General features: G+C 36.9%; 4 protein-coding genes across 11 annotated transcripts in view; 2 read left to right on the top strand and 2 right to left on the bottom strand.

The window, feature by feature from the left end:
• Positions 1-8,672, bottom strand: part of poln (polymerase (DNA directed) nu) — a gene marked incomplete at its 5' end in the record, with an annotated part of 56,567 nt that extends 47,895 nt beyond the window's left edge. For 4 of the 6 annotated variants that reach the window (XR_014533642.1, XR_014533643.1, XM_083541410.1 and 1 more), the window contains 7 exons: positions 911-1,023; positions 1,149-1,318; positions 1,794-2,363; positions 4,387-4,508; positions 6,709-7,631; positions 7,914-8,001; positions 8,504-8,672. Coding sequence is in view for 4 of the 6 variants with exons in the window: in XM_083541410.1 (XP_083397536.1) it covers positions 911-1,023; positions 1,149-1,318; positions 1,794-2,363; positions 4,387-4,508; positions 6,709-7,631; positions 7,914-8,001; positions 8,504-8,672 (2,155 nt within the window). Of the gene's footprint in view, positions 1-910; positions 1,024-1,148; positions 1,319-1,793; positions 2,364-4,386; positions 4,509-6,708; positions 7,632-7,913; positions 8,002-8,503 lie in introns of those variants that run through there. The other 2 variants (XM_083541411.1, XM_083541412.1) reach the window with 2 other exon arrangements.
• On the bottom strand, positions 8,230-14,318 carry haus3 (HAUS augmin-like complex, subunit 3). Of its 3 annotated transcripts, none has more exons than XM_083541470.1 (5): positions 14,174-14,318; positions 11,779-13,092; positions 10,807-11,261; positions 9,881-10,163; positions 8,230-9,415 (listed from the first exon to the last, which is right to left on the bottom strand). In XM_083541470.1, the coding sequence occupies exons 2-5, from the start codon at positions 12,736-12,738 to the stop codon at positions 9,200-9,202; spliced, it is 1,914 nt and encodes a 637-aa protein (XP_083397596.1). In that variant the 5' UTR covers positions 12,739-13,092; positions 14,174-14,318; the 3' UTR covers positions 8,230-9,199. The 3 variants fall into 3 exon arrangements, with proteins under 3 accessions (XP_083397596.1, XP_083397598.1, XP_083397597.1); XM_083541472.1 differs by having other exon boundaries at positions 9,929-10,163; XM_083541471.1 differs by having other exon boundaries at positions 11,779-12,824; positions 14,174-14,317.
• A 211-nt stretch (positions 14,319-14,529) lies between these two features.
• On the top strand, positions 14,530-19,056 carry LOC310727002 (prostaglandin reductase 1-like). Its single transcript, XM_083543034.1, has 9 exons — positions 14,530-14,596; positions 15,687-15,835; positions 15,919-15,964; positions 16,321-16,380; positions 16,498-16,665; positions 17,200-17,473; positions 17,601-17,706; positions 18,621-18,739; positions 18,866-19,056. Exons 2-9 carry the CDS (start codon positions 15,730-15,732, stop codon positions 18,974-18,976), a joined length of 990 nt encoding a protein of 329 aa, XP_083399160.1. The 5' UTR covers positions 14,530-14,596; positions 15,687-15,729; the 3' UTR covers positions 18,977-19,056.
• A 4,610-nt stretch (positions 19,057-23,666) lies between these two features.
• On the top strand, positions 23,667-27,243 carry LOC310726979 (prostaglandin reductase 1-like). Its single transcript, XM_083543013.1, has 8 exons — positions 23,667-23,974; positions 24,061-24,106; positions 24,739-24,798; positions 24,902-25,084; positions 25,197-25,470; positions 25,898-26,003; positions 26,267-26,385; positions 27,007-27,243. The coding sequence occupies exons 1-8, from the start codon at positions 23,779-23,781 to the stop codon at positions 27,118-27,120; spliced, it is 1,098 nt and encodes a 365-aa protein (XP_083399139.1). The 5' UTR covers positions 23,667-23,778; the 3' UTR covers positions 27,121-27,243.
• Positions 27,244-27,606: the final 363 nt, after the last annotated feature.

Genomic DNA, 27,606 nt, shown 5'->3' with positions numbered 1-27,606 from the left:
TAAATGTGTTTGAAGGTCCCGGCAACTAACTTAAATGGATATTTAAATGACAAGAGAACTGCAGTTGCATAGGCATTAGATTATAAAAGCATAAACTGGAGTTTCTGCATCTTTCAAATTAAATTATCTTCTAAGTGAAAAAAATGTTGTGATGCTACAGAAAAGCTTTCAGCAAACATTCACCTTCTATTTAACAGTTCATCCATAATTCTTCATAACCCATAAACACATGCTGTTAGAGATGTGGGTGGTAGCCTTATGATGGATCACATAGCCACATAACAGATCTCAGTGTCATCTACATAACACTGCAAGCTAGGACAACGCTGCCAAATTATCGTGACTTATCGAGTTAAAATAAATATGATAAAAGGGAAGCGACGTGGAACTGATCTTTGAGGCAAACATTTGGTAAAAGGAAAAAGAAACAATGAGTTTTAATGATTAAAATGAGTTCAATAATGAGCCTAAATATTACTGCAGTTATTTGAACAATTCTTGCATGAACGTTTGCTAATTTTTCTGAAGAGGAAAGGAAAGAAATCTTACAGGTGAATATTTCCATGTCTTTATTTTAATATACTCTACATATTTGCTAATAGTTATTCACAGCTCCCAATCACATTTAATGTTTTTTTTTATTTTTTTTTTTAGATTTGCTTACAGATTGTAGCATGAAAACCGCTACATAGCTGCAGAGTTTTGTCACAATTCAATCTCTTTGTATTTCTGATTACATGAACAGTGAGTGGACGAGTGATAAATGCACAAGATCGGCTGTTAATATTCAGCAACTGATGGAAAATAAATGAAGCAGAATGGTATTTGTTCAATCTTCAGTCTACACCTGTGCTAAGAGCCTCCAGCTGTATAACAGTCATGGTGTGTGTAACAGATGTTAATGTCTTGCCTTGTTTCCAGCTCAGATCCTTGCTAAAATGCCTGAGCACTGTTCGGAGGAGGTCTTTAGATTTATAACACACCAATATTTGTGTTCCACACACCATCTTCAACATCATCTCTCTAGAACAAATAAACAAGAACCATCTGTCAGAAATAAAGCAAAAATAATGCATTACCTGAACTCCAGACTTGTACGACTGTGTGTGTGTGTGTGTGTGTGTGTGTATGTGTGTGTGTGTACACACCTAGTGAATAGATCCTGGTTGTGTTGTGGGTTTTGCTGAGCCCAGGCAGGTCTCTGGTCCAATCTCAGAAACAGCAACCTCTCCTCAGCTGCTCTGGTCTCTTCCAGAACAAGTGAATCTAAACTCTTCTTCAGCAAAACCAAAACTCCACACACAGCAGGGGGACATTTCTGTTTAACACAGGTCAAAACGCAACACAGTAAATCTGATCAATAAGCAACATTTATTCTAAAGGAAATAAATGCAGTGTGCATTTGCCTCACATAAACCAAAACCAATAAAAAAAAAAAAAGCTTCTTCAACACATACTTGCATGGCCAAATCCAAGAAATGGTCTTATTCCCAATATATAATCAGTATGTACCATATACAATAAAACCATTGTGAAATCTACAGAGCATCATATTGGCCAATACAATTTGAGAAGCAGGTTTAATGCCTTAGCATGTAAGATCTAATATAATAGAATAACCAATAGTATCACTGAGACTCGTTCGAGGAATGAAAACAAAATGGAAGCTTAAAATACAAAAAAGGGGAAACATTTTTCAAAGAGTTAAAAGGCTGTGTGCAGTAAATAGTATCAGACAGGCCTCTTCAAGTAGTGCAAAACTGGTATAACAGTCAGTCTATTTTTCAGCCCACCTGCTCAGGGTCCAGCTGTGTGGTTCCATCCTGATAAACCATCGTAACCACCAGTGCCCTTGCTCTTGCAGTCTCCTCCAACACACACATCCTCTCTTCCTGTGAGAAACGGCTGGCATCACAAACTTGGGGGTCAGAGATTAGTGCTAGAGCGTGTTTAGTTGGATCTGGGGTCTTGTTCCAGTCCATCTCCAGATGTGTCTGCTCGTTCCCCTCTGAAGCAGAGTGCCTCTGTTGGACAGCTTTAGGCACGGGGGAGAGGATTTCCACATTGGACTGTTGGTTACCTTCTATTGAAGGGATTGTTGTGTGTCCTGGCATTTCTTCCTGATTTTGAGTACTTTTCTGCGGGTATAAGAAACGCCTTCTGGCTTTGCTCTGCAGTGCCTTGTGAACAATTTGAACTTTGCTGTCTCTACTTATGCTGGAGGTTGGTTTAGAGCATGGCTTCTGCAACAATGTGATCTGAGAAGTCCCTTGGGATGACTGAGGAGGCTTCCACTTTGCAGACTGCTTGGATGGAAGGTTCACATTATGTATACGCGCTACTCCAGAGCTCCTCTGACCTACCTACAAATGAATAGCAAGAAATGACTGAGTAAAAAAAAAAGGTTAAAATAATGTGTTACTGTACTGAATTGTACAAAAATATACTGTAAAGAATTGTATGTCAAATTAAACATTGCATTTTTTTTAAATAATAAAAGAACAAAAATTCATCAGGAAGATTTTACTGTAAAATGTATACTGCATATTAGAAGCATATTTACTCATAATTTTCTCTTTATCTGCTAAAAAGCTATACACAATTGACCCTACAAGATCAGGGACCGTCTGTATGCAAACGCACAAAACCCCAACCTACAGATCAATTTTGCTGACCAGCAATTTACAATCATTTCAGATTTAAAATTATTTGCTTGTCTGAACAAGGGGTATTTGTATTGGTATTTAAATTTTGTTTTTATATGAAACATTTTATTGATGTTATACCATTTAACATGACCAAGGTATGATCTCTGTCTCATTGGAAATAGTATTTAGGAAAACATGAAAGCAACGTGAACACTAAGACATTACATTAAACTGAACAATTTTCTTCCATTTAAGTCACTGACCATAAACAGTCTTTTCAATCTTGATCAGTTATAAAAGCATTTTGGTTCTGCACAAAATCTAAGCATGCAGCTATTATTTATCAGGTTCGGTTTCATCTTGAGGTAATGCCCTATACATAAATATACAAGTAGAATAGAAAAGTAGCAGGCATGCCTCTGCTTGCACATTGTATGTGCTTTCTATGGATACATATGGATGTATAATAAACTAACATCACTATCTAAAGTTAAGATGAAAGTGTGTTCAAATGTGTCACATGTTACAAACACAGGGTAGGGTTTAAATTATTGATTTATACATACAGTACAGACCAAAAGTTTGGACACACCTTCTCATTCAAAGAGTTTTCTTTATTTTCATGACTATGAAAATTGTAGAGTCACACTGAAGGCATCAAGGGCTATTTGACCAAGAAGGAGAGTGTTGGGGTGCTGCGCCAGATGACCTGGCCTCCACAGTCACCGGACCTGAACCCAATTGAGATAGTTTAGGGGTGAGCTGGACCACAGAGTGAAGGCAAAAGGGCCAACAAGTGCCAAGCATCTCTCGGGGAACTCCTTCAAGACTGTTGGAAGACCATTTCAGGTGACTACCTCTTGAAGCTCATCAAGAGAATGCCAAGAGTGTGCAAAGCAGTAATCAAACTTTGAAGAACCTACAATATGACATTTTTCAGTTGTTTCACACTTTTTTGTTATGTATATAATTCCATATATAATTCCACATGTGTTAATTCATAGTTTTGATGCCTTCAGTGTGAATCTACAATTTTTATAGTCATGAAAATAAAGAAAAATCTTTGAATGAGAAGGTGTGTCCAAACTTTTGGTCTGTACTGTAGATTAAAGCAGGTTCTGAATATACATCCATCTAGTCAGCACAAAATATTCACACCCATAACGTACTGCAGTGCAGAGGACTGCAGTGTGGTCAACTCTAAATGAAATGCAAAGGTCAATAACTTGGATGTATTACTACTCCCTGGGCAGCAGGTGTGAATAACTCCAGATCTCCTCATTTTAATAAAACTCCACATACACATGCAGGGCACACATATACACACACACACCCTGATGATGTCAGCTAATTTCTGAGGTGTTGCAAAGCAGTTTATAGAGGTCAGAAAGATCAATTGATTCAGCTGTTACTGTTCTCAACAGCAAAAAGAAGATTCAAGTCAAGTCCCAGAGATAAATTTTGTAGCAATACAATTGAAGTGGCTTGTTAGAATGTCTAAATGTACTAACAAGTAAATGTATGTAAATGTAATGTTAAGAATTATGCTAAGTAATTAGCATATCCAAGACACAATTGACATTTACATAAGCAGGAAAAAAAACCAAATATTTAAAGCATTCATTAGGTATATACATCATTGTTTGCAAGGTTTAATGATGTACAAGGGACCAGCCTTACATTTCTAATAAAATACATTTTTAACAAAAAATTATAAACTTCTATCTGGTCTATATACCTGTAAGAAGATCTGCTTGTCTTGATGTGCTTCTGTGGCTTTAGTAGCTGCAATGTGCCCTGGCTCTAGGCTACACTTTTGGGTTTCCATCTGATTGGTTTTCATATCAGACTGATGAACGCCTGCAGACGATACAAAATTGCATGTGAATGCACAAGTACACACCATACACACACTTGCATTTTGGGTGAAAAATACAGTTTAAAATCAATAAAAAAAAAAGTTAAGGAAGATGAAATCCCAAATGCTATGCATCATCTCAGTTATTAAAAAAGTCCTGTTCATATTGTTTGCTATTGTTGTTACTTTTAATAAACAAATCCAGAATTCCAAATGTGTATTAGTGTGTGCATGTTTGTGTGCTTGGTGATCTGCACTGGACTCATGCTAACTCACAGGGTGGCTGAATGCACTTGGAAAAGGGTTAACTGCACACTGTTATATAATTCACCTCTGACTGACAAGGAGAAAGTAAATGCGTCCTACACACTCAGGGGGCAGGGGCAATTTGTGGATGAAACAGTGCTCCAGGCCATTTTGCACTACATCAATCCTCAATGTCTGGCCTCACTAATGCTCTTGTGGATGAATGAGAACATCGCTACAGTTACTCTCCAAAATCTAGTGAAAAACCTTCCCAGAACAGTAGATTATTATGCAAGCAAAAGGAGGACTACATCTGGAACAGGTTGTTCAAAAAGCATGAGTGTGGTGGTCAGCTGTCCACATAGCTTTGGCCATATAGTGCATTTAGCATTTCACAGTGTTAGACAGTTGTGTGAGCTCTGTAACAGTCACCACTGACAAAAGTGTGTTGTAATTCGACCCAGTAGCATTTAAACACATTCGATACAAGCATGCCTGCTGCAAACACAAGCTTAAAAACATAGAAGTATATTGTGGTATTGACAAGCTCAGAACACTAGCAGAAGGCAATCATCAATGAGGAAACTTGGCTTAAGGATGAGAACCTAAGACTTAAATCTATAAAAGCAGGTACAAGTTGTACAGCCTGTATCTCCTGACTCACCCTGCTTAATGACCCACTGCACACTGATTACAAGAAAGGAACAAAACCTAGATGCCAGGAACCCATATCAGTTCACTTCTGCAAGAACTACCTTCAAGGATGTAATGCAATACACCTTACTGCTACTGCTGCACGTTTCAGCATGGCACTCATGTCTCTGCTTAGGTCTTATCTCATTTTCATTTTGACTCTCATTGAACTGAATTGTATGTAGTAAAAGGGGCTGCACCATCAAAGATTATTATTATTGCTATTATTATTAATGGATATTTAGTACTTGTTAAGTAGTGTTTAATAGTGATGGGTCGTTCATGAACTCGTTCATCGCAAACGAGTCTTTAATAATCGTAATAATATCTATTATATGTTTATAATATATATATATATATATATATATATATATATATATATATATATATATATATATATATATATATATATATATATGATTATTGTTGCTATACAGATGCTACACGATAGCAATAGATCGGTTTTTGTTGTCTGAATTTTGGCTTAGCTGCATTGTCATAAGTCATTATTGGAGCTATATTGAAAGTTAGTGTATACAGACGTGTTGGGGAATCTGTTTATTAAAAATGTAGCATTATTTCTTATCAAAGTAACAAAATTAACTAAAGGACTCAAAAAAGATTAATTTCAATGAACAAGATTCAAAGAAGTCACTAAAATAATCCTAAACAATATTGGCAAAAGTTTGCGGACACCTGGTCATAAGTAGGTATGTGCTTTTTGAGCATCACATTCCCCAATTTGCTCTTATATTTCCCTCCACTCTTCTGGGAAGATGTTCCATTATATTTTGGAGTGTGTTGTGGACATTTGTATTCATCGGCCACAAGGGTGTTAGTGAAGTCAGGTAATGATGTAAGTGAGATGAGGAGGCCTGGGGTGCAGTCAGTGTTCCAATTGATCACAAAGGTATTCAGTAGGGATGTGATCAGAGATCTATAGCAGGCCACTCAAGATCTTCCTCTCCGAACCATATCTTCATGGAGCTCGCTTTATGCACAATGCTGAAACAGGTTTGGGTTTCCAAGTTTTATTATACTACATCCAAAGACGTCCTGTACTATTGTGTGCCTTCAGCTTTGTTGTAAAGGTTTAGAGCAAAACCACATATGGCAGTAAAGGTCAGGTGTTCGCAGACTTTTGGCAATATAGTGTATCTTTCAATCGCTAGTGTTTAACTGAAGTGTCACTGCTCTGGGGATCTCATGGAAGCCAAGTGTTTGAGCTCCACCTACTGGCAGTGCAAGAGTTATTACACTTACCAGCATCATGACAGACATGTTTAGTTACGGCTGGACCTGTCTCCACCGCAGCTGCGTTTTCTCTGTCCTTTGTGTACTGATCACGGTCACTAAGCGAAACCAAATTGTGATGAACAAACAGATCGCCTTCATTAGTTGGTATTTTATTTGTATCTGAATCATGACAGGAGTCATCCAAGACAGGGCTAGTTTTCTGACTCTCTTTTCTGGATGTTGAAGAGCTTGAGTATTCTTCTATTTCTTTCTGTCCAGTTTCACATACTTTGTCACTACTTTCTTTAAAGACTCCCTCAAACAAAACTGAATTAAATTTAAGCTTCTCGCTTGTTTCTGCGTAAGAATTTAGATCAACTTCTTTGGTTATTTTTGTTTTGTCTTCAAAGCAGCAAAACTGCACCGTATCAAGGTTTTTGTATGTTCTCACATCTTCGTTTTTTTGCCCAGAATAGTCTTCCTCAAACTGTTTCGAACAGGTGATGATGGGTATTTGCACATTAGCAAACCGCTGTCTCTTTACAGCAGGGGTGTGAGTTATTGCCTCTATTTTACAATCCTCTTCATTACAAGCCAGTAGCTGGATTCTTTTGCTCTTATTGAAGATCTCACTACGTGTCTCTGGTAATTCCATGACAGCCTGTGGGCTTCCCCGTCTAACAAAGCCATTCCTTTGGAAAAGCTCTTCTCCCTGTAGATCTAGCTCTGGAGGGCTTCTACTGAGACCATGGATATTATTACCAGAATTAAATCCTGACAGACTGACATCATCTCCACAATCCCTTTGCCTCCAATTACCACGGTTATCTGCTCTGCACTGATTATATGTGTTATCTTGATTGTGTAACTGCCGGAGGTCAGGATGACAGAGGAACTTCTCTGTGAATGGGGAGTGTTCTAATAATTGCCTCTCTCTTCCCTTGTAAAGTCTGGAAAGAACAAACAGAGGATTTTTAATCACTTTGCCAGATTTTTACAGGTGAAATGTTTAGGGGGGCTGGGAAACTACTTATTCTGGATTTATTGTTATAGATGTGCTTCTGTACAAGGTCAGGCTGAAGATTTACAATGCTTTCCCTGTTATAGCTTACATAAGCCTTATATAGGACAAGTGCAGATCTTAGGCAGTCTTTTATCTTTACTACAAAGTATCTAAAAATAATGACAGTCACAACTGACTTTTTTTTTAATTAGCTTGTTCAAGAACTCACATGTTGGTCTCTGTGTGTGGCACTGCAGTTTTGTTGAAGGTGCCCTGATTTTGGGACAGCCTGGGGACTGTGCTGAGAAAGTCTACTGCTGAACAAGCAAAATACAACCTTCTTTTTAGAACAACGAAACAGTATTTTAAAATTCAGATCACAATCATCTAGATTTTGGAAGTAATTCAAAAACCCATTAGTTGGAATGCAAATATGCAATAGGCAACTTTATATTGTACACAGCAGCTATGAAATGTTCATCAGTGAAAAGCAACATCAGTTAAACCTAATAAACTGAGTTGATAAATTCAGGTCGAGTTGGCTGTCTGGGTAATTCTAGATATTTTATTGACTGGCACATTATACCACACATTCTCCATTTAGCTATACATAAGCAATTTTAGTTCCAAAAATACATTTCTTTCCCAAAAAGGATGGTGATATTTGTTACAAGATCAAATAGGTTTTCACCTTTTATCAGACTCACAATTACTGCTACCATCACTAAATACAGATCATCAGACTGGTGCCATGGCTAAATCTGATCATACAAAACACACGCTCACATTCCTCCACATTTCTTCCTAAGCCTGACTCACTTTGTGCTCCGTTTATTCTGCCTGCATACTGAGCTCTCAAGGCAGTCATGACCCTCTGAGCAGCTGCAGACAGACAACCTGCAGTCAATGTGCTACAGGGACGACACTCCATCTCACCTACTTCTCTGTTCTTACTCATCAAATGACCTAAAACCATACACAAAGGCATGTATTTCTTAGTTAGAGTAGGCTTAAATTAAATTATCAAATTATGTGCATTAATAAGTTACACAAATAATTATTTACCGATAAATCAAATAAGGAATTTTTATAAAATGAAGAAATTTAACAAATACATAAAAACATTTTTGTACGGTCAGATTTAAACTCAACAAAAAAATGTCTATTCAAATTGAAAAATTTTAATCAGAGTATATATTTTTTAATAGTAACTAGTGCTAATAGATAACAGGAAGTCAAACCATACCAAACACACATTTAGAAAAGGCACATACATATTTTATCAACAAGGTTTCTTGTTAAAAAAGTGTCAACCTTTGATATACAAGCAAAAGTATTACATTACAGTCATAGGTCATTGATATTTTGAGTAGCTCTGCAGTAAAGGCAGTCCAGAATCCAAAAAAGGCACAGGACAAACTTGAGCACGCCGAGTCAAAACTGCATCTCATCTTTCCTGGCTTCAGCTTCAGAGCTCTGTTCCTTTGTGGTCAGAAGTACATTCTTCTCCTCGGTCTACTTAACACCCGCTCTGCTCTCCATTTCATTAACAACCTTGTTGAGCAGCGTGGGGTCCAGATGAAAGTACACATACAGTTCTCTCTCTCGTCTGAGGATGGCACTCTGCTCTAGTCGAGCCCTTTTGGTTCTCAAGTCTCCCACAATGTCCTGCAAAAGCTTGTACAGGGTCTTCTGCTTTTCCTCCAGCTCACTCAGAACAACAGATACTTCCTATATACAAAAGAATTGAACGAACAGTTTTATTTTAATAAGAAATTAGACAATACATCAGTGCTACAGTTTGTGCAGATATAAGTTGGGTTTTTTTTTTCGCAAAAGCGCCAAAGTTACAAAACTACACTTTAATAGGGTTTTTGTTTTACAGATCTTTTTTTTGCATAAAATGTTCATACATGCAATTTAAAGAAAACAAAAATTAGATAAAGAATTACATGTTTTGTTTTCCAAGATACTTCCCAGCTGATTCCCAACAATATATTACACCAAGAGAATTTAGTGGGAGAGGCAGATAACACTCCGGACCCCAGAATGTAAAAGCACCCAATAAAAATCATGCAGTACCGCCACCAGATATGCAAGCGGATAATAATTAAAACCATCTCACGCTACCCGCGAGCTCTCAGAATGGAAAACGGCGATGATGTTGAGGAATTTATAGGTGTGAGGAAAACATACCTGTGCGTTAGGGCAGAGCTCCGGAGCAGGTGTGGCTATAGCACGTACCTGCGGCCTCAGGAGCGGCTGCACAATATCCGAGTAGGTAGAGCGCTCCAGAGCGTCACGGTCACGCTCTAACCGCACACTGCAGTAGCCCTGCTCCTGAGCTGCCCGTCCCAAAGCATCCTGAACAGATGCAAGCTCTTTTTGTAAGCTGGATGCCTTAGTTTCCAACCTCCCATATGTCAGGAGAGGATCCTTACACTGAGAGAGATCACCCAGTTCCAGCATGTGCAAAAGTCTGAGACACACACACACAGAAATTAGAAGCTAGTATGTAATTTAATTGTGAATCGCTGAAAAGAGCACAGGTACAATGAGAATGAAATAAAGTTAGATCAGCGGTCCCCAACCTTTTTTGCACAACGGACCGGTTTAATGTCAGACAATATAGGACCGGCCTTTAAGGTGTGGCAGATAAATACAACAAAATCAAACGATACGACGGGTACTTTCTATATATTATAATAAATGTGAATCCAATGTGTTTTTTTTTTTTTTGTTTGTTGTGCTAGCCTGGGGGTTTTAATTTAACGGCAATGTATTGTGTTACTGGCCGGAACAGCCCCTTTTAGAGGTTAGCAGATGGAGGTAAGACATGTGACCGAGGCAAGCATCTTGACATGCATCAAGAGTGAGTCATAGACAGATGTGGCGGAAAGAATCCGGTAATTTTCCAAAATAAAACATTGTTCAGAATCAGATTATACATACAACGAAAATAATGTAAGTTATGCATTTTTTGTGTGTACCAATTGACCCGCTGACCGCCCAGGGGTTGGGGACCACTGCATTAGATGATGTCCAGGTTAAAAGGTAATTTGTTTAATCTATAGCACAGCAATGAGCAAACACAGTTTCAGTCTTCATTAATTTATCCTCACCTGCTAAAAGCTACATCTTTAGAGCTGATAACCTGCAGTTTTGCGTTGAGCCCTAGGCAGGGTGATTGGGTCAGCTCAGGCTGGGTCATCATGTTCCCTCTCTGAGCTGCACGCCGAGATGCCCCCTCAAGCCTGTTGATGACCTCGTCGAGTTGAGTCACAGTCTTTTGCCCCCTCTTGAGCTCAGTGTCCTGCGCCATCCGCAGCACCTCAAACGATGCCTTCTGTCTGAGGAGCTGGTCCCTGACCTCAGTCTGCCTGGCTGTGTAATAGTTCTGTCTGGCTATTTGAAGCGCCAGGTCACCGCGCACCACAGGCACGTTCAGCAGACGCGCACTGTCACGCAGAGCAGATCGGACAGGCTCTTGCATCAGAACATTGAGATCAGACTGAACAGAGAGCAGTTCAGAGTGCAGAGCAGGTTCACGTCTGGAGGCTTGCAGTGAGCTCATTGGCTAGAAAGGGGAGAGAAAAAGAGAAACAATAAAAAAAAAATACAAAAGATGGAAAAATATTACAGTGCAAGAAACAATGCTGCACTAACCAACATAATTGTATAGATATTAGTCAACTAAATGTATATGTTTTTGCAATCATTAGTGTTTATAAAAGGGCCTGCAACATTTCTTTGAAAGTGTATCCAAAAAATGAAAAAATTACTTTTAGCATTACAGCACAAGTAAAAAGTGAAAAGCACATGAAAACACAATTTTTAAGGAGAACAAATATGAAAGTAGCAATTCTTGTAATGTATTTAGCTACATTTTGTAAGCAGCCCAGGTAACGTTTTATTAAGGAATATTTTTATTCATCATATTGTTTATTCTCATCTAGGGCATAAAAATCATAGTCATGATTGGGCCACAGTAAATTTTGATGCATGCGTTTTCATTTTAAGATGGTCCTACATTAAATCTTTGAAGAGGAATCATAAAAACATCTAAATAAAAATTATTTAGTGTGTACATATACCTGCGTTTGGCTGCTGAGCTTCTCAGTGAGCCAGTTTCTCAATGCTTGATCTCCATGCTCCTCTGCCTGCTCCTTTAGCAACTGGTGCTGTGCTACAATGTGAGCCCACTGCAACTGGGCCATCTCCTTCCTCCTGCTCTCCACAAGCTTCTCATTATCCTCTTCCTCACTCTCACTGCAGCTGCTCAGCTCGGTCAGCTGGAAGCGTTTTGCTGTTGAGGTCTCTACCAAGTCTGAGATGCCCTGGAAGAACTGATGCTGGGTGTAGGTGGCTAAAGCTTTGGTGTTTTGTTCCTCTTGGTGGAGGTAGGGTTCCAGACGAAGCTGAGAGACCAGCACTGACTGAGTAGTGGGAGGTGCAGAGGTTTCATTATTTTGTTCCACTGAAAAGACCTCGGTATTTAAGAAACCAGCAAGCTTCTGCGTCTCCTTCACAAGACCTTCCAAGGCAGCATTTGTTGCTGCATTTTCAACAGCGAGAGCAGAGCTGGCATCTTTCATTGCGCTGCTACCTTTCTGGAGTAGCCCTAGACATGCAGACGAGTCGGCACCCCGGCTGGCAGCCAACACCTGCAACTTTTTTAGTCTTCGCAACTTCAGCTGCTTCTCTTTCCGAAGGGCCTGGAGTTCAGCCTCTAAATCTTCCACCGAAACGTCCTCCTCTCCACAAAGAGAGGATAGCGATCCACCTGCATCGCTAGTTCCACATGTTTTTAAGAGATCACCAAGTGTTGCTTCATCCAAGATGGGCTTTCCAGATTCACGTAGCACCAGAAAGGCTTGCACTTCTTCTGGTGTGAGAGCATTCTTGCGGTTCAGACGGTGACAAAAGACACGCAAAAGATGCAGGTTGTCCGGTGCAGCTTCAAACAACCAATCAAATTCTGAACTTTTAAGTGCAGATGCATTTGGATAACCCAACCGTGACAGCGCCTCAATGAACCGCTCCCCATCAAGCATGATTGATTGAAAGTGGAGCCCCCAAAAAAGCTTAAACTTTTTTTACCTGCAGTAAATTATGAAATTAAAAGTCAGATATATTGTACCTACAGACCAAAGAAATAAAGGAATTTACAAAATAAAACTGCTCCTAGGAGATTTTTGTTTTGTTTTTACAGAGCATTAAATGAACACAAGAGGATTGGTGTCATTTATTGAAAGATGCATCTGGTTGTTAATTGGCCTTTGAACAAAATTGTGGAAGAAGTTGATGGAGAGCAAGTGGAAGCATGTCATGCATATTAGGAAAATAAAATAAGAGAAATGTTACAGATGCTTGATTTTTTTTCTTCAGTATTGCTATAGTACAAAAGACTGTGGAATGACAAACAAAATTTGCATTAATATTATTATTATTATGACAACAAACAGCTAAATAATTTTTGAAAATATTTGGGCATGCGCACATTATATAATTTTATTTTATTTTATTTTTTTTTTTTTTATTTTTTTTTTTAAATGTGCGCATGCCCAAATATTTTCAATAATTATTTAGCTGTTTGTTGTCATAATAATATTATTAATATTTTTGAAAATATTATAATTTCCAAAAATATTTGGGCACAAAAAATTTCAAAAAATGTTATGCACAGTTTGCTAGTAGACCATTGACTAATAAGATTTTGTGTATATAAGAATCAGTACACAAGTAATGTGTCTATAGACATTGATACCAATTTAATGATCTAGTTACCCCGAAGTGATGTGATGCCAGACTTCAGAAGACCACAATTCACATTACATAAGAAATAAAAACATGACAGAGATGGCTGCTGGTAGAAAGAGCAACAGAAGTGGAATCATTAAGGGACATTAAGTAGATGGGTGAATTAGACAGACAGACAGACAGACAGACATACAGACGAGAGAGTGATACAGAAAGACTGATAGATAAATGTAGAGACAGTGCATGCTCCTAAATTCAAGAAACTCCTTTTTATAAAAGTCACATGAACGTCTCCTTACACAAAATTTACCACAGTAATATTTATAGTCAATTTTCAACGCAAAATTGCCCCACACCTGATTATAATGATCATATTATTAATGCACATACTTATTAATGATTTGTTATAAAACGAAGCACAACATTAGATCCAGAGCAGTAATACAATCCTGTGATTTGAGTTGCTGCAGTCAGTTAGAGACTTATTACAGACACTATGGTACTGTGCGATATAATAACTAATAACTCATGTCCCCTTATTAAAATGATAACTTACTAATCAGTAAATAACTTTTTTGTAAAATACCCGAACTAAGGTAAGGGTTAGGTCGAGCTAGCGGACTAGCTAAAGACAGTAAACAAATACACACCAACTGGATAATTACATATATACATTGATATATATTTAATATATATTATATTTTATATATAGATAGATATATTTTTTACCTGTTTATAATGCTGTAATTGTGGCCAGTTTGTGCCCGTTTGTCGCAAACCGTTAGCAGTGTGGCTAACACCTCAGTGAACGCGCGTGCATCATCGTCTCGCGAAGCCTTTTCAAAAACCGACAGAAAGGGCGCGCGCACGCCTACGTCATTTCTTGCGAGTGGGCGGTTTATTTATATTAAAAAGTATTAAATAAATATTACATTTCAAAAATGGTAATTTCATTATGGAAAACATATAAATATGCGATTTACAATTACGGTTACTTAAAATAAAAATATGTATTTTTTTTGCAACTCTAACAGTCAATCAAAATCCAGACGATAAAGCGTCAACCTATGAAAAGGAAGGAATCACGCCGAACGCCCGCCCTCACACGTCCGGTTCACGAGCGCAGAGTTGCGGGGAGAGCCAGAGCACGAAGTGAGAACAAGAATTATACATATATATGGATAATATTTAGACTTTATAAACTATTTATAAAATTATTTAAATAAAATACATTTTGTATAATTTGGTATGATGGCGTGGAAATAGATTTTACTTTCGGTTATAGTTCAAGCTGCACTGATAGTCTGCTGTTTGATTCCAGAAATAATGGGATAATTATGGGAACTTTTCTCATATTTTAGTTTCAGTCTGCTGATGTTTGTGTGGCAGAATCTGGAATTGAATAATTTATTATTATTATTATTATTATTATTATTATTATTGTTGTTGTTGTTGTTGTTGTTGTTGTTGTATTTATTTATTAATGGGAGGACTAGGATTCATTATTTTTCCCACAAAAAACTCCCAACATTTAAAATCTGATATAAGAAAAAAAAATAATAATAAAACAATTACTTTACATGTACAGTTTTCCTACATGAATGAGCTTTGTAGGCAACAGCACAGGTGTAATTATCTTTCCAATCAATTACACTTTAGTATAATATTAAATCTCAAGGTACTGCATAAATCACTGGTGTTAATCTAAAAGTAGAAGGGGTCCAGAATGAAATACTGGGTGTAAGTAGAAGGCCAAACATGGACAACATTTAATGAACAAAAAAGACAGACAGGATACAGAATAATAAAGTGTGAAAATAAAGTAATAAGTAAGTAAAAATACTACATTCAGTTCTTATTTACATTTGCCTGAGGAAGATTTATGGCATCATTTATTGTTTGGGTTTAGGTTCTGTGCTGGAGGAACTCAGAATTCAGTGAAGGTGTGCATCAGTGGGATGAAACCTACATGTGCTTTTGTTCATCTTCAGAGCAGTTGCTCACACAGTTATGTACTTTCAAACATGCAGAGTCTTTAAACAGCCTGTAGGCAGGGATGTGGCATTGTTTCAGGGATGACGTGTAGATATTGTGAGTCAAACGTTGTCAGTTATAATAGCAGTATGATATTACCTTGGGGCTAAAAGTGGAATTTGAGTATGAAGTCTGGTATAATGAATCTCAGTATGTAACATTTGATATTAACTTTTTTTTTTAATTCTGTCTGCATTCCCAATTCAAGATACATAGCTAAGTTTACAGTACAGTACCTCCTGCAAGGAATCATGGTCCAAGCCAAAGTATGGATCCTGAAGCAACACTTTAAGGGTTTTCCTAAAGACAGTGATTTTGAGCTGAAGCTGGAGCAGCTGTCTGAGCCGAAAGATGGAGGTTTGTGTATAAATGCATTATTTCTATTTCGCTCCGACTGATGCTTGTATTGTTTTTTTGCTCATTATGAATAATTGTTGCAGAAATGCTTGTGGAAGCAGTTTTCCTAAGTGTGGATCCCTACATGCGGTAAGCATCCATCTGTTTGTTCTTAGGCCTGATTTGAGGTCAGTGAAAGTGTTTTTTTTTACTCTGTAAATACTGGACATTGCCTTTCATAGTTTTTGCATTAAGACCTGAGATTGGGCATACTGTCATGATATTTTTTAAAATAAAATTCTGCTCCATATTTGTTTACAGAATTGTTTACAGAATCTGAATAGTGTTAATTTTTTATTTTGTTTATATCTATTACAGTATATTATTGTTTCATAGTTCACACATTGGATATGAACATGAATATTTTTATTTGCTACCATCTGTTTGCAGAGTTAATCATATTTATTTTGAGAAAACAGTTGTATTAATTGTGATCAAAATTTCAGGCCTTTCAGTAGAGTACGAATGAACCCAGGAGATGTGATGATAGGAACTCAGGTGGCCAAGTAAGAAAGACAAACTCTGTTGTTTATTGTACATTATTGAAACGGTTTATGCCTATATTCTGCCATTTCTGTTCATCCCTTCTTCACCTCATTCGTCACCTCATGTTTTCTCTTTAGAGTAATTCAGAGTAAAAACCCAGCGTTTCCTGAGGGCAGTCATGTGGTCGGTAGATGCGGATGGAGGACTCATACGGTATCGAACGGAACAGGATTCTCCCAGATCCTGAGCGACTGGCCTGAGAATGTTCCTCTTTCTCTTGCTCTTGGAGGCATCGGCATGCCAGGGTACACATTCTTGATAAATCATATGGAATTCAAATAAACAGTAAGGATAAAGGTGGAAAATTACACGTATGTATTAAAATGTTTGCATTTGTTTAATGCCATCAGCATTACCTGTGATGACCGAAAATCCAATTAGAGATACTCTCTTCCTTTCGAGACTGATGTGTGCTGTGAGTGATCGCGCCTCATTCCGAAGAAACAGATGATTTCTAATTTGCTAATATTTATAATTGCTGCTGGCTTTATCATGACTGGCAGCTTTGGGGTTCACTGGAAAACTTGCAATTATTAAATATTTATGAATCATGCCGCTTGTTTTGAATGGTTTTAAGGGAAGCTTGAATGCTTTTAGCCATTCTTTGTGATTTTTTTATTTTTGTTGTGTTTAATGGCGCTGCTAGTCTGGTTTGCAGGGCTTGCTGCTTTAAGCATATGTATTTCCATTTTCAATACAATCCATTTTCGCTGCAATTCATTTTCAGTTTACTATTTGTTGCTGTTGTTAAGATCACATGTGCCTATTTCTTGCCACAGGCTGACCGCTCTATATGGTTTAGAAGAGGTGTTGGACATTAAACAGGGGGAAACGCTCCTGGTGAACGCGGCGGCTGGTGCTGTAGGAAGCGTCGTGGGTCAGATCGCTAAACTGAAAGGCTGTAAGGTGGTGGGTTCAGCAGGGAGCGATGCTAAAGTGGCCTATCTGAAAGAACTGGGCTTTGACTATGCCTTTAACTACAAAAGTGTTCCCTCGCTGGAGGAAGCTCTAAACCAGGCCTCGCCAGATGGATATGAGTGCTTCTTTGAGAACGTAAGAGGTTTTTTTTCCTGCTCTAAAAGCAAGTTATTTTAAGTACCTAATTGATGATAAAATAGAAATTAACTGATGATCTGAGTTTGTTGATGCTGTAAAAGACAACCTGGATGTATTTTAACAGGTTGGAGGTCATTTCTCCAGCGTTGCTCTCTCCCAGATGAAGCAGTTTGGAAGGATCGCTGTTTGTGGAGGAATTTCTCTTTACAACGATATAGAACCTCAAACAGGTCAGTCTACATTAAACGATGAACTTTATTTATTTGTTAGGATAGATACCAGAGCTGAAAAATCTGCTATATAAATGTAAATCAATAATCCAAAGACTCCTACAGCCAACAGGTTTTGTTACTGGTATATTGTAATGGTCATATTTATTTATTTTAGTTAACAGGATATATGTTACATTCAGATTTATATAATGTGAAGTCACGATAATGGTTTTCTAGAGTGTTGAGGGTTGTTTGAGTTCAGTCTTTTTTTTTTTTTTTTTTTTTTTTTCTGTTGGCCCAATATAGTGTTGTGTAGAACAGTAAATGGTGAACATGTGAGAGAGCGAGTTCAGGCACTCAGTGTGTCTCCATATGCAGGGGAATTTTTTCAATCAAAGGTTGAACAGTTCTTTTTATTAAGTATGAATTAATGAACGACTGAACAAATTTTAATGCACATCCTCTATGGCATGTGATCATCCTACTAGACCAAATGTGCCAAATTCAAAACCATGGTCATTAACAGAGTTATAATACCTTTCATTGTTCTGGGAAGGATTTTCAGTATATTCTGGATGAAGATTTGTGTTAATAATTTGTGTTGCTTATTAGTGAGGCACTTGCTGATTTGAGGTCTGAAGTGATTCATTGGAGTTGTGGTCAGGGCTCTGTGCAGATCACTCAAGCTCTTCTACTCCAAACTTGGGCTGACTATGTATTAATGGAGCTTGCTTTGTGCAGAGTGTCATGCTGGAACAGGGTTTGTGCTTCTTTCCAGTGATGAAGGGAGTTTTACTAAATGTTGCGCTTCTAAGTTTTCAGCAACAATTTGCTTGGTTGTGATTCACTTACGTTTTGTGTCCACTTACGTTTGCCATATATTCTCTAGCATATCACAAATGGTGAATTGAATGTGTGTGTGCTTCTCACAGGTCCATATCCACACCTGCCTATGATCTTTAAGCAGTTGCGGATGGAGGGTTTCCTGGTGGGAAGATGGGAGCATAAGAATGAGGAGTCTCAGAGAAGGATGTTGATTTGGCTGCAGGAGGCAAGTCGTAGTTCTTTAAAATCTTTGACTGCACATCACTGAACGCATCCTGGTTAGATTATAATCAGTCTTTCAGGGTCAGCATGAATTCATGTTTTGTGGACTGTCTTTTGTGTTCTTCTGCAGGGAAAGCTGAAGTGTAGAGAGCATGTGACTGTTGGATTTGAGAACATGCCAGCTGCCTTCATGGGGATGCTGCAGGGAGAAAACATTGGGAAAGCAATTGTTAAAGTCTGAGGGTTTTTCTTCCTGCTCAGTATGGCAACTGATAAACTGTCTCCTACTACACTATGTAATAAAATCTTGTTTTGCAGAGATTTTTTTTCTTTTGGTTTGTAGTGGTTTACAAGTAAAGATGTGATGCTGTTACTTTTGTTCAGAATGCACTGTGGCAGAAGATTTAAAGATCTTATAGTATTGGTTGAATGCTTGTGGTTTAGATCAGTTTGGTATTTCAGAGCCTATATTTTATTGAAACCCCTGCAATGTAATGAAGGCCGCTTTACTAAACACTTTCTCTTAATGTAAAACCTTTATTTTGCATTACACACTGTACACTATGCACATTAACACTCCGGATTGCACATAACTCTCCAAAAGCTTTTAGTCACACAGGACTCGATAGTCTAGACACTAAACTTGGACAGACTAAACAAACATATATATATATATATATATATATATATATATATATATATATATATATATATATATATATATATATATATATATATATATATATATATTTTTTTTTTTTTTTTACCCTTAATGTACCTTTTACATTTCTAGTATTTTGCATGCCTTATTGCCTATGTTTGTGGAAACTGCTGGAAGCTGTACATTTCCCATTGGGATGAATAAAGTATCTCTCTCTCTCTCCCTGACACCTCTGAGAAAAATCATGTCCATGTGAATTAAAATTTACAGTTTCAGGTGTTCAAGATCTAGACTTTTAAGAGATGTGACCACATTAGTCACTGGGTATGATTCAAACTCTGCTGAATCACTGTGACCATGGCTTTAAATGTTATTACTGTTGTGTAAGTGGAAAAAACTAATCTGTCGTACTGATAAATGAGCAACCGTAGATGTCAACAATGTTAACTATGTCAAAAATCACTGTCCACTTGGCACAATAGGGGTGTAACGGTACACAAAAGTCATGGTACGTGCCTCGGTTTTTAAGCCGTGTTATAAATTGGTTTAATGTTGGTACATTTAAAGGGAAGAAATGCAAAACATAGAATTGCTTGTAATTTTTTTTTTTTTTTTTATAAACAGTTTTTTATTATTATTATTATTAATATTTATGATCAACATTTGAACAGTTTGCATTTTTAAAACAATTTTAAATGAAATGTCTGCTTAGTTAAATAATATATTTGTATAAAAATATAGAATAAATCAAATACTTTTTACAAATTTATTTATATTGATTAAATTGAGAAATCAATTAAATAGGCACGAATTAAATTGATTAAATAAAATAAATCAAAGTGCGGAGTGGATAATAAACAAACTTGCCACTTTATACGTTTTTAAGGAAACTTAGATTTGAACTGTTCTGCACATAAAAATGATTGCAATATCGAACCGAAAGCCCTGTACCCAAAAAAAATACCGTTAGAGCCCTATAGTGCAAAAAAAATGATTTAAGATGAGAAGGCCCCTCATCAGGTGGTAATGATAGGGGAGTTATTATTACAGCTCAGAATGGTTGACACCCTCTATATGGTGCTATGATAAAATATTCTAAAATGGCTTAATGTTTTTCAACAGGTTTCTTGAAATATTTATTTAAATTATTGATGAATTCTTTTGTGGTGATTTCTGTGTTTTCATGCTTTTCTCTACATGACCTTGAGCATTTACAGTACTGCCACCTCATGCTCAGAGTGTGATACAGTTCTTTACACATTAAGTAGCATAAATTGATAATGAATGAATGAAATGACCTTTTATGTGTCTAAAACTGTATATATTTTGGTTTTTTTTCTCATTAGTTTATTAAACATTTGCACATTATGTAAGGATTTAGGTGAGTATAAAAAGCTACAAAGCAAAAGTCTACAAAGTGATAAAATTGTTCATGATCTTAGAAAATGCAAACAAGATAAATCATGTCAAATGTTTTTCCACATTTAATGACTTATTACACCAGTCTCAATCTGTCCTTAAAGCATTGTTGTGAATTAAAACATTTAAAATATTAGCCCTTTAATGATTTTTATATATTGTTGACAGTTGAGGTGCTGGGTGGCATTTTGGCTTTTACATGGCTCACATGATTAGTTGGTATAGCTGTTCAAAAATGCATTGCTCATATAACATTTTCTAAGTAATACATCTCAGTTTGGAAGATAAGAAAAAGAAAACTGATTTAGCAGGGGTCCTGTTAATAACCCGAAGCTCATTATTTTTAACAAAAGAATATCCAGTGAGGAAATATCTGAATTTTTGTACCACATTAGTGATTTAAATAGTTTTTTTTCACTCATTTTTTTTAACATCATTCATAATCATTGAGTGACAAACTTTTTATCTAATAGTGTAGGTTATCACTTGCAAGTTCTTGCAAAATCTCTAGATGAACGAAGAAGAAACCTTGAGAGGAACCAGACTCAAAAGGGGAACCCATCCTCATTTTGGGTCACATCAAGGGTGTGTCTCAATTACAAATTGCTTTGTACATTAGTCAGCCAGATTAGGCAATTGTTATTTTATCTGCTATTTAATGACATATTGTAAAACAATAGTTTGCCATGCTTATTATTTAACTGCTTTACTTCAGTAGGAATTGGCAGTACTGTCCACATGAGAGGTTACAAAAACATGCCATCAACTGCTTGTGCCGCATTAAAGCAAATGAGTCTGGTCTGCATAAATCTCCAGGGTTTTTAAATGGAATATCTTGTTGAATGCACTGGGAGTAGTGAGCCAGAATAAAAGGATTACATGAATTATCAATATCTGCTAATGCAGTGGTAAATGGGCATATTTATTTATGACTAACTTCTCCCACTGTGTCTTTACTATGATGCATTACCATTATGCCATTTTTTTTTACTTTCACTGGAACAAGGGCTGTGGTGGATCTCCAAACTATCCTTGGAGCACTGGATGTGAAGAAGGAATACACCCTGGATAGGGCACTGGTCCATTGCATGATGTACTACACACATACAGTACACATGGACAAACCTTTTGGACACCTGACTATAAGATTCATATGTGCTTTGTGAACATCCCATTCCTATTTGCTGTTATAGTAACCTTCACTCTTCTGGAAAGATGTTCCAGATTTTAGAACATGCTTGTAAAGATTTGTGCTGATTCATCCACAAGAATGTAAGTAAAGTCAGGATCTGATGTAGGGTGAGGAGGCCTGGGGTCCAGCCAGCGTTCCAATTTATCCCAAAGGTGTTTAGTAGGGTTGAGGTCAGAGCTCTGCAACAGGCCATTTAAGATCTTCTACTCCAATCCATGTAAATCATATCTTCATAGAGCTTACATTGTGCACAGGAGCAAGGTCATGCTGAAACAGGTTTGGGTCTCCTGGTTCAAGTGAAGTGAAAATGTAATGTTATTATATACCAAAGGCATCCTGCTGTGTGCCTTCAGTGTTGTTGTACAATTAACACAATGAAGCATCCATCAAGTATAATAATTTAACACAACTAAAATGCATGCTTTTCACATTAGACCTACAATAATGTCTAAAAGTCTAAAATCCAAACAATATTCTCACCAACAATTTGTGTGATCATAGAATCTTTCACATAAGTTTCTTAATATTCCCGTTTACTCATTCCTCTGTTTGTTTTAATGTGTCTATTCAATATGACATTCCACAAATTTGCATAAAACTTGACGATTCATGTTATCATATATAGCATTAAAAAAAAAAAATAAATAAATAAATAAATATATATATATATTATATTACTTGAAAATGTCATCAGAGCATGTAGTAATAGGCTGTAGTAAACTGCATCATCATATGTAGAAACGTAACACATTCCTAAATTTCCAAACTAAAAAATTACTTTGTCTAACAGCAAAACATGCAAACAAATGTGGGGGTTGCAAAAAATGATTGCTTAAATAAAAAGCTTAATTACTTGTTGTGATTACACTGTGGCAAAGCAGGGACTCACAAACCCCAATGAACGCCTGTGGGAATTAATTAAAACAGCAGTTACACATCAGGCTTCACTAATGCTTTTGCTTCAATGAGCACTAATTTCCACAGTTAAGTTTCAAAATCTATTAGAAAGTCATTCAACAGAAGTGGAGATAATCATGACAGCAAATGGGGACTGTATTTGAAAAATGATGTTCAATAAACAGATGGTTGTGATGGTCAGGTTTTCATTCATGACTGATTTTAAACAATAATAATGCTAGCTTCTCTACAAAGAGCTTAAATCTTCAGATGCTGAGCAGGTTGCCGTGAAACCATGACACTAAAGACTCGGCAGATGCAGGATCAACAAAAACCTCTGACAATTACAAATAGACAAATAAACGAATGAATGTATGCATAGTTGAGTGGAGTTGAGGGAAAGTAGTGTTTTCTTTGTATGTTTTGAGGCTATTTTGTGTGCTTAGGTGTGATGGAGCAGTAGAGTTTGTATATAAATGTAAAAATTAGACGTTTGGAATTATAAAGAGTTGAAAATACAGATAATTTAAGGACATGTGAACTCTATCGTCACTGGTTAAACCTGAATCACTGTGACCAATGATTTAAACATTTAAACTATTGTGTAAATTTGGTGGGAAAGAAAAATCTGTCAGATTGAGGAATGAGCTGAAATCCTGACTTGCAACAATACAATAGCATTTACTTATGCACTGACTTGCGTGTTGCAGTCATGCAGCTCAACCCGAAACTGATCTTTTTAGTAAGTAAATGGTATAAGTCGAGCCAACAGGCATGAGCATGCATTCTCTTTCTTCATTTAGACACTGTTTACTTACACAGCATACCTAACTTTATCCTACATCCAGTGATTGGACGTAGAAATCTGCTGTTGATGGGTGGAGTGCTCGAAATGAAAGCAGGGTGTTCCAGTGTTTATACAGTAGAGCGTGTTAGAAGGAAAGTTTTTCACTGCGAAAGAAACATGGTGAAAGCTAAGGTCTGGACACTTCGGAAGCATTTTGTTGGCTTTCCAAAGGAAAGTGATTTTGAGCTTAAAGAGGAAACACTACCTGAGCTGCAAAATGGAGGTAACTGTGTGCCTGTTTGCTGGCAGAGGTGCATGGCATATACAGGAAATATTGCTGACATATAATATGTGATTGAACTGTTTCAGAGGTTCTCTTGGAGGCCGTCTTTCTCAGCCTTGATCCATATATGAGGTACATTAGTTGCAATGCATGATTTGTATTCACTGTGATGTGAAAGCTTTTCAGTGATAATGTAATAAAGGGATTGTGCTATTGCAAAAGGTTTTATCTAGAAATGTATTTTTAATCCTGGCTAGAAAGAAAGCAGCAGAATGGATTGTAACATGGTGACATTGCATGCAAACAGCTTGACTGATATTAGAGAAAACATCACAATGTTTACATGCCATTTAAAAAAAAAAATGTGTTTAAAAGTTACTAATTTATTAAACATGCTTACGCATTTTGCCCTGTAATTCTGCACAGAGACATCATACCATTAGTGTATTTTATATGTACCTCATGTTATATGTGGCTTAAAAAAAATTTGATAGGGTCTTCATGGGGACCGTGTTCAGATCATACTTAGGTGTGAAGTATTTTAGTAAATTATTTCAGCTGAAATCATAAGGGAGGACAATAACAACTACAACATTACCTATTGCTTACCTCAGCCTGAAATTGATGTCCTGGATACAGCAAAATACAGTGTAATACTGCAATATGTCATTTTTGCATGATTATGTTACAAGATGGACTTTTGGGTAATCAAATGATTTATTGTTTGGGCTGCGAAATGTTAGTATGTTTATCTGTTACTGCAGAGGTGTGAGTTCAACCTTAATGAAAGAAGGTGATGTTCAGATTGGAGCTCAAGTTGCAAAGTAAGACAAACAAACACACCACTGATCAGACAGTTCTGCTGTAATTTGTGGTTTTATAAAATAAAACAAATCTTACATCAATGCATGTTATTTTTTTTACTAGGGTATTGCAAAGCAGAAACCCAGAATATCCTGTGGGCTGTTATGTGGTCGCTCCATGTGGATGGAGGACACACAGCGTGACCAATGGAAAAGCAATCTTTAGCCTTGACATGAGGCGAATTCCTCATGATTGGCCCAAAAATGTCCCACTTTCCTTAAATCTTGGGGCACTAGGGATGCCTGGGTAATTATGTTTTATCATTAAGAACAAGCTGTTAATTCCAACCATCTCTAAAGTAAACAAAACAGATTCGCAACATGAATGTTGCCTTATGCGCTAATTCTTTATGCATCAGGTTGACTGCCCTGTATGGATTAGAGGATATTCTGCAGGTAAAGCCAGGTGAGATTGTGCTTGTGAGTGCAGCAGCTGGTGCCGTGGGCACCATGGTGGGTCAGATTTGTAAGATTAAAGGCTGTAAAGTGGTGGGTTCTGCTGGGAGTGAGGAAAAAGTGGCCTACCTGAAGGAGTTGGGCTTTGACTGTGTTTTCAACTACAAGACCATTCAATCTCTGGATGAGGCACTGATGCAAGCTTCACCTGAAGGTTATGACTGCTACTTTGAGAATGTAAGTAAGATGCTCAGATTATTAATATAATAAAAAAAATTGTTTTTTACTCCCAATTTTTTTATGAATTACACACGCTCTAAACTAACATGATGGTGACATTTTACACTAAGAAAATGAAGAAAAATAATTACTCAATAAGAGTGCAATAACAACCACAAAAACAACAACAACAACAACAACAACAATAATAATAATAATAATAATAATAATAATAATAATAATAATAATAATAATAATAATAATAATAATATGTTTTAATTCAAATTGTCAAGGCAATCTTGATTGAAATTTAGATGCTTGAAAGAGCCTTGAATGGAACCAGACTCAAAGGAAAACTTATCCTCTTCTTGATGTTGGATTGTTGCATTAAGGATAATGAAATAATTTATGTTTTTGGTCCTATAAGTGTGTCCTTCATGTGCAGGTTGGAGGTGCTTTCTTTAATGCAGCACTTAATCAGATGAGGCCTCGAGGACGCATAGCTGTGTGTGGTGCAATATCGCTGTACAATGCCACCACACCTCAGATGTGTAAGTGCTGGGTAATGTGACTTTAATGTCTCTTTGCCAACTGATATTACACATGCCGAGGCACGGATTAATGATTTGCAGGTTTTTACTTGAGGTTTTCCTCCTATTATTACAGCTCATATGGTGTATATAACCACAAGATGGTGCTATGGCTCAATATTGTCAAGTGAACTAAAGTTTCCACTGAACTGAAATTTTATGTTTAAAGATATTGATGAACTCGTGCAGCCATGCTTTTTATGCTTTCTCCAAATGCACTCTAGGTCCATTTCCTCACATGGCCATGCTGGTCAAGAGCATTAGGATGGAAGGATTCCAAGTCACTCAGTGGCCAGAGAAAGATGAGGCATCTGTCAGAAGACTGCTTACATGGCTCAAGGAGGCAAGTTTCAAATAAGTGGGCCGAATTAATTGCAATGAATTACCTTAAAAGATATGAGGTGAAAGCTGTAGTCATGTCAGGTTTAGCTGATCTAGATAAAATGCCTTCTGTTCTAAGGTTTGGGGGTTTCTGCTAAATCAGCATGTCTACTGTAAATCACCATTGGCGCAGCAGAGTAATAATCAGAAAAGTTTAAATCAGTGTGTTCATTTTGGGGGAGAAGTGGGGATGTCAAGACCTGTAGACCTCTGATTTATTGACAAACTGACTGAGTATTTTAGGGGCAGTGAAATGCTTACAAAAGATACCTTTGCCTTTAAAAAAAAATGTATTAAAGAACATAATTTTACAAATTCTTCTGTAGAAACCACTACTGTGTTACACTCACAAAACAAATTACTTACATTAGAGCACATGTGACCAGTCATTAATTTGACCAACAAAGCAGCTTGTTACTAAGAAACCACCTCGGCCCTAAACACTGCCCCGTGGTGGAGAACATAATGTTATGCTTAGGCTTAAAATGTCAACTTTATTTCAGCCTGAATTGATAATTGAATGTATCTATCCAGAAAACAAGACCACATCACAACAACAAATAAATTTTTTTGTGTGTTGTAGGGGAAAATTAAGGCCAAGGAACATGTCACAGTGGGCTTTGAGAAGATGCCTGCTGCCTTCATCCAGATGCTGAAAGGGACAGAACTGGGAAAAGCTGTCGTGAAAGTGGAATGACTTCGATTTTTGTAATGCCACATATGTAAAAAAAAAAAAATAGAATGGCACATTTTGAATATTTAGTGCATGCTTGCTCTAAAAAAATTTGGAACACAAATAAACAATACAAGTTTCATGAAATTAGATTTTCTGGTGTTTTACTTCCAAGGGATATGTATATTATGTATATATGCATGTGTATAATAGTAATGTACTGTATGTGTAAATGCGCATACAAATATTTACTACATAGTACAGCAGGTAGCTCTGTTTCCAGCTGGTTTCGTTCGAATTGGCTAATCCAAAATTTCCATACAATTTCAATCTCAGGCATGTTCCATCTTGCATGCATTTATGGCATTCTAGACTTACTGACTACAGATATACCTGTATGATATATTTCGTCAAGATGTAGTTTATTCTGAAGTTGAAGCTGAATTTGGTTTCTAATATCATTATTATACTAAAAAAAAAATTTACTCTTGTACCATGTTTAGTTTTCAG

Source organism: Silurus aristotelis (genome assembly GCF_946808225.1).
Source record: "Silurus aristotelis genome assembly, chromosome: 5".
Taxonomy (NCBI): Eukaryota; Metazoa; Chordata; class Actinopteri; order Siluriformes; family Siluridae; genus Silurus; species Silurus aristotelis.
This window is presented reverse-complemented; position numbering and strand designations above follow the sequence as displayed.